The sequence below is a fragment of the Cibotium barometz genome, chromosome 14 (assembly GCF_041138505.1).
Source record: "Cibotium barometz isolate CiBa-2024 chromosome 14, ASM4113850v1, whole genome shotgun sequence".
Taxonomy (NCBI): domain Eukaryota; kingdom Viridiplantae; phylum Streptophyta; class Polypodiopsida; order Cyatheales; family Cibotiaceae; genus Cibotium; species Cibotium barometz.
Window position 1 is genome coordinate 17,302,088 of NC_141059.1, and position 12,679 is coordinate 17,314,766.

Below are 12,679 nucleotides of genomic sequence, written 5' to 3' on the forward strand. Positions count from 1 at the left end.
AAAGGACTTGAGCAATTTGTTGCGCTCATACTCCTGGTCATGGGCGCCCTTCTGCTTATCTTCGAGCTGCCGACTAATAATTGCTCCAACTAAAGCACCGGGGGTTGAAGAACTAGGGGTAGCCGCTAGGGTCTGTGTGGGAGCTGTGCTCACCCCACGGAAGCTGTGGAGGCGGCGGCAGCCTTTGAAGGCTTCTTCGGACAATCCCGAGAAGTATGTCCTTTTGTGTGACAAAAGAAACATCTACCCTCCTTCTTGTACTGAGAAAGCTCCTCAGCACTCAACTTGCCACCTGTCTTGCCTACCTCCGCTTTCTGGTCGGGAGTAAGCTTAGACGCATTGTTCGAGTTCTTGGAGCCAGAGGCTCCTGGGCTCCTGGGGAAGACCCCGTCTGGTTCTGGCTTTTGCCCCCCGAGGTGTTAGCCCTGGGAGAAGCCGGCTGGGAAGTCTTGGGCTTGCCACCAATGTGTTTCATTTCTGCACTCTGCGCAAGCGAGTGCGTCCTCAAAGGTGGCTGGCCTAAACATACGCACCTCCCATTGGATTTGCGTGTCCAGGCCATACAAAAACTGCCCTTTCTTGTCCGTATCAAATAAGCCTAATTGCAGACACAAGGTCGAAATTTTATTGGCAAACTGAAGGACTGGTTGCGTGTTCTGACGCGCTCCCCTGAACTCGTCTTCGAGTCGCTCAAGGTAGTGGGGCGGTAGAAACCGCTGCTTAAGGTCGCGGACAAATTCGTCCCACCCATAAGTTGCCATACCTGCTCTGGTGTGGGCATGAGTCCACTGAGTCCACCAAGGAATGGCCTCACCTTCCAAGTACCAACTAGCTAAGATCACTTTGTCAGTATATGTTTTCCTAACTGCGGCAAAGTAAGCTTCAAATTGATGTAACCATGAATAAAGAGTTGTGGGATCGAGTTTACCATTATACTTACTGAAATTCATTTTCTCGGGAAAATGATTCGAGGGCGCCGCCGATGTCAATTTGGCGTCCAAAGCTCTAAGGTAACACTCGTGTTCCACGCGTCGCATGGCGTCATCTTCTCGTTATCGAATCTCCAATGCACGCAGCTGCAACTCAAGCAAGAAGCTTGGCTGCGAGCTGTGACCCCACGAGAGGGTCCCTGTGACGAGGATCTGGTATCTGGGATACGGAAGGAGAGGGAGGAGGAGATGGAAAACGCGACGCTGGAGAGCGAGAGCGCTCCTCCAGAGCCAAGATCCGCGCCTTCTACTCATCCAACTTGGCTGTCTGGTCTACGATTGCTCGCATCATCTGCTGGAACATGTCTGTGACACTCAAGCCTGGTGCCCTAGCTGGGCTGCCTGGTGCACTCTGGTCCCATGGTTCTGGTTCTCTCTCATCGCCGAAGCTCACCATAGCGGGAAAATGCAATTCCTTTCCGGAACGCAATCTGACCATCCACTATCTGTGTGGGAGACTTCCGGAGGCTTCCGGAGGCTAAAAACCAACCGTCCTTCGAGGGACAGGACTCACTCCGAAAGGGGTAGTCCACCGGCGTCTAAAAACCAACCACACGAGCGAAAAAATTTTCTGGTTTTCTTTGCTGAATCTTTGTACTTGAAGTAGGCTCTGATACCACTGTAATATGCGGAAGCTTCGGAGAAGGATCGGTACTTCAAAACTCAAAAATCAGCACTCTTTTTGCGACGGAAATTAACGCACAAACTGAAAGGAGATGTGCAGAAAATAGACAGAGAAGGGGGAGATGGAGAGGACACAATATTGGTTCCCAATTACCCTCTGTAGGGCCCCCACCACGGATGGTGTAGCTTTGTTAGAATGATGTAAATCTGAAAACAAATACAAAAAACTTGACCTTTTCTTGGCTGGAAAATCCTGCCCTTGACCTTCAGAAGTCCACCCCTGTGCTTGGCAATCTCCTTGGCTTGACTAGCCCTTGATTGGCTTGAGCACTTGGTGAAAACTGAGATGAATGATGGGATTATGGCTCTCTTCTATTTATACTACCCTTCAGGGGCAGTCGGCCAACATAAGGGCAGGCGGCCAGCATCAGATATGTCCCACGACTGGATATTCAGTTTTTAATGCTGAAAAATCTCATTAAATGCTGGAAAAATCCCCATAAATCCTGCGCATCACTTCCTGGCTGGCTGGTCATCAGGCGCCTGCTTCTTAAGGGCTGGGCACATCTTTTGCCCACAATCCCAAAGCTGGGCAGCCTGTATGGGCTGCCCCATACATGCCCTACAGCCACTTAAAGGCTGTATACTCCTGAAAATAGCCTTATCTTTGCCCTAGGGCTGTCCCACAGCCCTTCCATGGCTGGTGGATCCAGCCTGGGCCTTCCTGGCCCTCATGGGGATGGTTTCACACCATTCCCATGCCCATACTAAGCTCCGGGGTAGCCCTATGGGCTGGCCCCTTGTCCTAAACATAATCTACTCAGTGATCTGGCATCCGGTACCATACCAAATACACAGAACCACTAACATCATTCTAGAGGGGGACTCGCAGCGCGGATTGGCACTATTTCATGTGCAAGACAGTGCACACCTGACCTCGGACTCATGTGCACGACAATGCACACCTGACCTCGGACGACTGAGATGGATCCCTGGTTGACTCGTCCCGGACTGGGCTCACATGGGACCAGTTCACCATCCCAGGTCCTGCACCTTCTGTACAGAAATGTCTACGTGGCATCCAAGTGCGGGATGCACGTGACATATGTCTACGCCAACTATGGATGGATGCACTCATGAAAGAGTTGGTGTGAGAATCTGAACTCATGGAGGAGTTGGTGACTCTATCCAGTGAGAGGAGTCGGTGACTCCATTTAGTGAGAGGAGTTGTTGACTCTGATTTCTCACTATCTATATGTCATGGGATCATGGAAGAGTTAGTGACTATGTCCAGTGACTCGTGAGTATTTCATGAACTCATGGAAGGGTTGGTGACCCTAGTGAGCGAAATCTCTAGGAAAAGGAAAACCCTAGCGAGCATTTACGGTTTCATGGAACAGTCGTTGCCCCGGTGAACCACATGGACATGTGAAGCATGGTTGGCTTGGGCATGCGTATGGATCATAGGAGTGGTGCTCTTATGCAGTCCAATAGCATGGCAAGATATTTTATGGCTATGTCTGCTGCCTAATTTTCTTTTGCAAGTACTTAAAGCTACTTATGGAGTTAAGAATATTTGGGACACACTTGGCTCTTGTGCCTATGTCTGGTTATTATCAGAGTTGTTTACTCCGGATATGAATTTTAGGACGCTTGTGTGTGTTGTGTGAATCCGCTCCACTCTTCTCTATTTCTCTTGCACATAGACACATGGGCTGGCCAGGAGATCTTCAGCAATGCTTGGGCTTTGATTTGACGTCTTCGTTTCTCAGCCATCTTATGTACTGGAGATTCAGTTATGACTCTAAGCTCTTTCTTCTTGTACATAATACAGAACATTAGTTTTATGACTTGTGTGTAATGTGTGTTGATTCCGCTAGCCAAGGTGGAGGCTGTTGTTCAAGGGGACTCCTAACACCTGTCCTAAGTGATCCCGAATCGCCAAGACATGCTCATGGTATTCTTTGGGAGCTCCAGGATAACAAATGGTCACCGGAAAGCCCACTAGGGAGGCTAGTGAATTGGACTCTTAAAACTTATCTTAAGTGATCCCCTAATCAGTGGGACACGCTCATGATGGTATTCTTTGGGGGATCCAGGAAAACAAATGGTCACTAGAAAGCTGACTAGGGAGGTAAACAATTGAGCTAACTGCATGTGCACTATATATGCAAAGGGGGCTGAATCAAACTGAATTCAAATGTAGTTGAGGAACTTGACATTGGGGATGCAGCCCTGTTTGCCAATGAGCATGGCACTCGTCTCTCAAAACCTAGCACATAGACACGTGTATTCTACATTCAAGGTGGATTACTGGTCTCTCAAAACCTATCACATAGACACGAGTGTTCTACATTCAAGGTGGAGGGCATCCGAGTCACCAGGCACACTAGGGTCTAATATATGAGAACACTTTATGATTCTTTTGCATAAACTTAGTTCATCACAGATGACAAGTTAGTACAGAGAAGATAAGCCCACCTCGCCAGCACTTTCAAGCTGCAAAATTTACATGTTAGTGATATGACCAGCTTTGTTGCTGTGGAGAAGCCAGCCCTTTCCCAAAGAAACTTGAAGACGTCTTTCTTCGTGATCCCTTTCACATCAATGTGACGTTTCTGCAGCACAGCCAGCTTCGGTGCATTGCTCTGCCTGGATAGCCGCTCTTTCTCTTCAAATTCTCTCAAAAGAGAAAGCGGCATTTGGCGCTCATCTACCCACACTTGTTGATCTTTAGTATTTTGCGTCAAATCTTTCATAACCTGATTTGCTGGAGAAATATTTTGACGTAAGCCTCGAGTTGAAATCAGGGTAGAATCTATCAAATATAAAGGCGCCTCCTCTTCAATGGATTTGGCATGAATGCCAAACTTTTCCATCTCTGTCATGCCATTGTCCTCAGATTTGTCTGTAGCTGAATGCACCTCAATCTTTGAAACTAGATCATTCCATCGAAGTTGTGCATCTAAACATCGGACCTGAAAGATCAGGTGCTACATAAGTGTGAGCAGGTGCACAAGAAGGACAAAAGACACATAAGAATTAAGAAGCCTAGCTAACTGGTCTCAACCTGGACAGCAAGCTCGGCAACAGTGCAAGCTGCTTGAACTCTTGCACGCCAAGCAGATTGTTTACTTCGTTTCGAAACTTCCTCTCCTTCCGCATAAGTGACTCCCATGATCCTCTTTAGCCCACCTACAATATACACAAGATAAAGATTTCCCTAATCAGCAGATGTCAAAAGAATAATGATTTTTTTTTAACAGTCTAAAAGAATACCTTGTCGCCCTGCTTTCCTTGCCACCTTGCTAGGTAAAATCGCCCAGCCCCATACCTTGCATGCGACCTTCCCTCGCCGCCCCCATTGGACAGTTCCCAAGGCACCCCCATGGCTTTTGAAGAGCCCTCTTCTGGACATACCAGATCTCTGAGTAGATTTCTTGCTAGATGCCTTTCTTAAAAGTGATTCACTGGACAAAGAAGCAGTAGAGCCCCCTAAAACCAAGGATGGTGCGTCTTCCAAACATTTTGACCAATCCTCTAAAAGAACTACTGAGCGTAAGTTTGCCTCCAGCTGCCAGCAAAACAAATCCATGTTAGAATTAAAGCACTTATAATTGAAAAAGCAAAGATCAGTCCATCATAAAAATAACCCGCATTCTTACATCTAGCAAAGCAGCCTTCACTTCACAAATGGAAACTGCCTGATCAACTTTCTTGCGCCACAGCTTTCTAAAATATAAGTTTTCCCAAGGCCCCAGCAATAAGCTATGCACACTGTCTTCGATGTAAAGTAGATACCCAGCAACAGCGGGCAGATGGCCTGAACCAGACTTGGTTGGCCGGATGCCACCAGCTACACAAGCAGCACCAGCTGCAAGATGTGAAGCAACCTGATTCATCAGGCATCCTCTTTTCAAACTTGAACCGCAGGAAAAGCACCAACCACACCGTTCTTTAGGAATTTCCATTAGCTTTTTCTTAATACTTGGCCAGAAAAAGCGTCTAGGTGTCTTATAAAAGGCATTTAGCTGTTCAGCAATTGTTGTTGCACCAGTTTTCTTTTTTAACCCCTTCTCTGAAGGAGCCGACTGCTCAGCAGTCATCAACGCCAGATTAGCTGCTGCCGAAGCTGCTGTGTCACCTAAAACATAATGATTGTTATAGGAACCTGATTTTTGAAATTGGTCAGAATGTAAATGCTCTCGTAATATAGCAGTCAAAAACCTGCCCTTGGTATCCCTATCAACGACTCTTTGAGCAAGATATGGATCATGTTCAATGGTTCGACTATTCAATTGCTTGGAAATAAATACTGGTGCTGCTTCCACGGGCTTGGGAGTAATTGTTGGTGCTCCTTCTAAGGCCTTGAGAGTAATTCCTGGTAGTCCTTCCAAGGACTTGGGGGTAGTTCCAGGAGCTCCTTCCAAGGGCTCGGGGGTAGTTCCTGGTGCTCCTTCCAAAGGCTTGGGAGCAGTTCCTGGTGTTCCTTCCAAGGGCTTTGTGTTAGGATCAGACACTACAACATTGGAAGTATTTCCTGGAGCACCTTCCAAGGGCTTGGTGTCAAGTTCACACACCACAACATTGGGAGTATTTCCTGGAGTTCCTTCCAAGGTCTTAGTGTCAGATTTAGATGCAACAATTTGAGGAGGTGTGCATAGTATAGCACCCTCTGTTTCCTTCAATTGCCTGACAAAGGATTCTGATATTATTACAGGAAGCACCAAACTGTCTTTGACATCCACATCATCAGGCATTAATACTGGAGCCCCTTCCAAGTTTGCTCTTTCCAAGGGCTTCTTATCAGACTTGGACATAATTATTTGAGGAAGTAAAGTATCAGATTCTGCTTTTTTCTGCTCTCCACCAATGGTCTTAGATGTTATTTGTGGCACCAAACTATCTTCAGCATCCTCGTGATTACGTCCCTCACTGCCTAGCTCCCTTTCACTAGGAATCAGAAGGGAACCCCAAGCTTCAAGGGGTAATTGTGAACTATTGCAAACGGATGAACTTTTAGCAGGCATGTCCCAATGTTGACGTATGGCATTTGCAACCTTGTCACAAAAAGGCTTCAACATCTCCAAACTTTGCAGAACCCCTAAAATATCATCTTTGCTGTAATATTTGTAGCTACTTTGTGTGAAATCAGATGACTCTAACCTGCATAGTTAGATAAACAAACGTCAATGTTAGCACCCCCCTTACTGGCTTTCCCAGCAGAGTGTTGATTATGTTTTTAACCAAACAGTAAATGGAGGAGCAACACAGTTTCTCTAAATCAGGTACGGCTTCCTCCTTCATGAGGCTCAACCGAGTCCTTTCTCTCTTTTCTCCCCTAGGTCAGGGACTGGGGGCGGGGGAGGGTGGGGGTCTTGGTTGCTTTATGGAAGCTTATTTTAACATTGCTGTCACTCTCAGTGAGAAACTCATGTCACTTCAACCTGGAACTCATATAAAAGATGCATGGAGGGTGAAAGTTTCAAGTAACTGTTTTCTTCAGAAAAAGGACATGGGGGCTGAGAGAGCAAGTTTTAATCGATTGATATAATATCATGTCAAATCCTTTGCCAGAAGAACATCCACACAAATAAGTGTGACTAAATACCAACTTTTTCACCAGAATTATGCTTGAAAACATCAGACAAAATTTGAAGGACTGATTTGCCATTAACAAAGAAATCAAATAAAAATGTCAAACTGCTTACACTAAAAGGTGTCCACATGTAGCAATAAACATCCTTCCATATGGATCTATACCCAGTGATTGACCTCCTCTCAAACCATCCATGCACTTGGATTGTTCTCCCCCAACTTTTTCCACAATACACTCGGGACAAAACCAATCACCCGGAGGCAGGGAAGCTCTCGAAATCCCGACACATCTACTGTGATACGCAGCAGGACACCCATCACAGCAGATCAAATTGCCGTTCATTCCACAAAGCACACACTCATCGCTATTCCAATCCATGGAATTTTGCTCCTGAATAATTCTAGTTTCTTCGACTGAGAAACTTGTTGAAAATCGCACGCTCCTCTGCAAAGCATCATCTTTAGCCATCTCCTGGTGTTCCTTCGTCGCAAGAAATTGTGAAGTCTTGAGAGTATCTGTTGTCTTACAAGCAAGGTTTTTATTATCCTTCTGTCTAACCTGGCTTGTAAATTCCAATTCCCGGCTATCCAATACTGCCCTGATCTCTTCTGTTTCCATGACTTGATCACAAAGGAAGCCCAGGACTGCCAGCTTGGTCTTTACAGAGGCTTTGTAGTACTCAACATCCAGCAGCCCTAGTGAAGCTATTTGCTGCCCATAAAACTTACCAAAGCCATGAGTAGCTAAGAAGACCATCAGAAAAGAGGGCCAAGTAATGGAATCCAGCAAGTTCCAATCTCGCTGCCTGAGGCATGACACATACACATTATTTTGGTCAAATCTAAATCACAATATTACATGAAGAGGTTTTAATGGTCTGAAATAAAGGCATGGACCTCTGTGCATTTAATGTGGCTTGCTTGTTATGAACCATATGTGTCATCAAAAACCAAACATGCTTGTTTAATCCTCTAATCATTACATAATTGGTTCATGCTGTTAGTGCACTATAAAAATGCAAGAAATACTTGCTTCACGTTGTTGGTGGATTGTGAAAACTTGAAATATGCATTTCTTCACAATCTTAGTGCATTGTTAAAATAAATACCTTCAAAAGAGACATACCTTAGAGATTCCTTGGCACCTCTAGAGCCGTCTTTTGAAAGGCGCTGAAGATGTCTCCTCAATGCTTGCAAAAGGATGAGATGTATGGAGTCTACCAGACTATTAGGAGCCTCTGCAATTAATGCACTCACAAAGTCATCTAGGCAGAACGGACTTAAAAACAGTACACGACTAAAAGACCTCAAGAAGCTATAGATTGCAAACGCATCTGCCACCAGATCTTCTGACAAGGCAATGTCTCTAGATGAAGGCGGCAATGGTACTAGTGCAGGAAGTTTCAACTCTTTGGAGATTCTTGAATGGACCATTAAGGGACTGTCCTCATCTGAGCTTGAGGATGAGAGCAAATCCTCTTCTGCTTCTTCTGCAGAGCTTCCAGCCTCATAATCACTAGATTCATCACCATCCAAGGTGGATTCTTCATCGTCGGAATTTTGCAGAAGTTTTTGACTTCTGGTACCCCTACCTCTGTTCTGAGGATTGCTCAGGTGATTGGACTTAGCAGGAGAGAGCCTCCCCCTGGATTCTTCCGCTTCTTCATGCCTTTTCCTTTTGGAGCTGCGACGAGAAGACTGCTGCACATTAACCTCCAGCTGCCCTTCAGCATCACCCTCCTTACCTTCTTCTGCAGAAGAAGCGTCCTCTTTCCCATTATCATTCCTTACCCTCTGGGCAGAGGGCCTACTCTGGCTTCTGCGGTCTAACTCTTCAATATCATTTGATCTGCTGCTGGAAGTATCCTGCACCCTCTTTTTAGAGACAGTTCCTTTCCTTGGCCACCCATGGACACAAGACTCTTTCACTTTATCCGCCAATCTCTTTCTCTTCCTCCTTGGAAGGGCCACCTCTTCCACCGCATCTACAAGTATTTGATTGACTTCATGAAGCTCTAACTCCTCTCTGTCCCCATCGTCATAGACAACTTTGTAGAAGCCACGGGCAGCATTGTAGGCGGCCACCGTTCCGGCAAACTTTCCAAACCCTTTAAACTGCTTCTCCACCCGTCGGCCAATCAGAGAAACGTTGTCATCGTCGTCCTGTTTCTTTTTCCTTCCCATAACACGCTGCTACTGCTGCCAGAACCGAAGGTGCTAGGGCAACGGGCGACACAAACAAGGGATCCTGCTGAAAGCGAACGCAGAGGCGAACGATTACAAACTCACCTGTAGAAACCCTAGCCTGCCGCATGCAATTCTGAGAAACCTGACAGTCGATGCAGAGGAAAAGCCGTCAGAAACATGGGCCTGCAGTATATGCCTTCGATTCTGAGAAGTGGGCCGCTCTTTAGACAGCAGATCGCAGACGGGGGATGGGAAAAGATGGAAAACAAAAAGAGCGGGAAGGGGGTGACTAGGGTTTGCAGGAGGGAGCGGGAGAAGGAGAGGGACGACGATGATCGCGGTTTTGCTTTTCTAGTTCCTAGTTCTCTTAACAAAAGTAGCTTTCCCTATTGTAGAGGGAAGAGAGAGGGTGCCTCTCTCTCTTCCCTCCCTCTCGGAGCTTCAAGGGGGGGGGCATTGGGCAATGACTCCCGAATCCCCAACATCCCTTTTATGCTCCTCCCGTTCCATGCTTTGTGTACTTGTGAAATCCGCGTCCTTTGCCTTCATATAACACTCCTTGTGTCTCCCTAGGCAAGCACACACCCACTGAGGGATCAACTATCCAGTTCTTCTTTATGGTTATCAATAAGAACAAATGTTCAACTATCCGCGTCCTTTGCCTTCATATAACACTCCTTGTGTCTCCCTAGGCAAGCACACACCCACTGAGGGATCAACTATCCAGTTCTTCTTTATGGTTATCCATAAGAACAAATGTTCAACAAGTGGAAATTCCAACTCATCCAACTTGCGATGCCGATGCCAGATGGACATAAATATGGCAAGCACCCTCTAATTGCTCCAATTTGCAACTTCTAAAGTGTAAACAAAAACTTCTTTGCATGCCACCCTTGCATCCTCTGTGCTCATTCTTTAGAGAGAATTCAAAATAACACGTCCTTGATGCATGTGTGTGCTTCCTTAAACTATGATTGCCAACTTTAGCAAAATTGCCAACTTACATGCAAACTGGGAGAGCACCCGAGAGCACCCAACGTGAGTATACTTGGTCTTACATTTCAAGCATACATCTATTTGTCTCAAACATTGCAATATACTACACAACAAACCCATCAATAAGACTCTTATCTGAACGTGGGACTCTCTTAGGTCTTGTGGTAATTGGAATTGTACGTGTTACACAAATGTCCACAAACTAAAAATACTTTAAAGTGTTCTTTTTTATTACAAAGTTAAGCGTCATTATTTGCGAGAGCAATTGCATTGTTATAGTGGCATAGGCAAGGCTAATAAAGTCCACTCGATCTACCCCATTCCTCTTGGTATGACCAACAAGAGCCTAATTATGGCTTATTGCTAGCTTGTATGGGATTGTGGGTTCATGCCGATGCACAATTAACGAACGAGAAGAGTTGTGTTATGATTTTCCTTTCTCCTTCAATCCAAATCATGGATTGCAATTGCCCTCATGGAACCGATTTATTTGGTCATATCAAAAAGATCTGACAAAATTGCCTTTGCATTTGTCTGCTTGTTCTTTTTGTGTGATAGGAGGCACATGTACTACCAATTATGTCCCACATAGTCTATTTGTTCCTTTTGTGAGATAGGAGATACATCTACTGCCAAATATGTTCCCCATAGTATTAATTACGCGGTGTTCACATAAGTGAATGACATGTGGCGTTCACACTTCTTTGAATATTATGAGTTTCTTCCCTCTTTGTCCTCCTTGTAATGTTAGTGTCTCTTAATGCTTGGATCTCTCCCTCTCACCAAAGGGGTCTCTTTCACATTGGATCTCACACGACTTTCAACTCCCACCCCACTACTCCCTCACACTGCTTCACATCCCACTCAAGGTTCAACTCGCATAGCTTACAAGCTTCACTCTCCCTTGTGTTCCCACTCCCATAGCTTTCACTTAAGATGCTCTATGCAAGCTCTCACAATCATAGCCTAAAGCTATATCTTGTGCTAAGTCTTCAATTTAGTGAGGCCTGAACCCACTTGCCCTTGGGTTCACAACTGCTTGGTATGCATGTGTTGCCTCCACTTGGGTCCTAAAATTCCATTATCAAGCCCAAGATGGTAATCCATAGCATAAAGACCTGCATGGACACAATTTCAAAAACTTAAATAGCATTGATTCAATTCCTTCTCCATCGCACAAGAGAATCCAACATGTAGGGAAAATAAAACCAACAATGCAAGTATGCTATATTTTGTACAACATGTGCATGATGCAAGGTTGTTACAATAACGTTTAATCTTCATATAATCTTTAAAAGGAAAGCACTGAAATCATCTAGTCCACCCAACCACCCAACCATACAACCACCACACTGCCCTTACTCTTATTTTACTCCACAATGCTTGGACACTATGGGGTCGACCGAGCTAAGAAACATCATCACTGAGGGATCGCTTTGCCTAAGGGCCTTTCACCAACAAGCATGTTCACCCCACCAGGTTGCTTATCCTAACCTCACCTAATGAAGGACTTAAGTGAGGGGTTGGTTAAGCCCTAGACTCACCACTTTCCATGACGAGTGCAAACTTCCTTGGTACCCTCATCAATCTCGTCGACCGACTTTGGTTCCAATCCTTATTATTGGTATTAATACATATTCTTTGAGATAACAATTGTGTGAAGACTTGAAATTAGGGTTTACATAATGTAACACCCACACAAAGGAATTAACACATAGTTAGGATGATTAGCACTAAGCTACACATGATGATGCACCTTGAGCAAGATTAATGAAACACTAATCATAGAGTTAAACATACTTGAGAACAAGCATAATGGAGCTTGACACAAGATATCCACATAGCTTTATAAGCACAAAGATGCATAATACAAAGGTGGGAGCGTGAGCACTTAAATAGGCCTCCAAAAGTACACGCCTACTCTCCATGATTCACTCCACCTCCATGTATTAAAGGATGTGTGGCTTGATTCTAGGAGTTGCACCTACACTTTCACCAAGATACCTTTACCTATTACAAAGGGTTTTAACCTTAGACTCACCTAGACTAAGGTTCACAACAACAAGGACTAATGTGTCCCCACACATGGATGCACACTAACACATGGATATTAGATCATATGGATCTTTAAACACTACTTAACAAGGCCCATATGTGCCAAGTTAATCCCAACTCAAAAAACAAAACAAAAAAATGCATCCATACCTCATAGGGTGTGCTTAATCAAGGACTCGTATAGAACAAAATGCCCATAAGCTATGAATGATTACATTACAAAAGTGTTG

General features: G+C 45.1%; 1 protein-coding gene across 2 annotated transcripts in view; it reads right to left on the bottom strand.

Moving 5' to 3' along the window:
• The window catches only part of LOC147631718 (DDT domain-containing protein PTM-like), a 74,346-nt gene extending 64,558 nt beyond the window's left edge, over positions 1–9,788 (bottom strand). The window contains exons 1-7 of one of the 2 annotated variants that reach the window (XM_086808230.1): positions 9,501–9,788; positions 8,338–8,449; positions 7,325–8,017; positions 5,279–6,779; positions 4,893–5,187; positions 4,684–4,808; positions 4,095–4,591 (exon numbers count right to left, since the gene is read on the bottom strand). In XM_086808230.1, the coding sequence (XP_086664356.1) occupies positions 4,095–4,591; positions 4,684–4,808; positions 4,893–5,187; positions 5,279–6,779; positions 7,325–8,017; positions 8,338–8,449; positions 9,501–9,525 (3,248 nt within the window). In that variant the 5' untranslated portion in view covers positions 9,526–9,788. Of the gene's footprint in view, positions 1–4,094; positions 4,592–4,683; positions 4,809–4,892; positions 5,188–5,278; positions 6,780–7,324; positions 8,018–8,337 lie in introns of both variants that reach the window. The other variant, XM_086808229.1, reaches the window with a different exon arrangement.
• Positions 9,789–12,679: the final 2,891 nt, after the last annotated feature.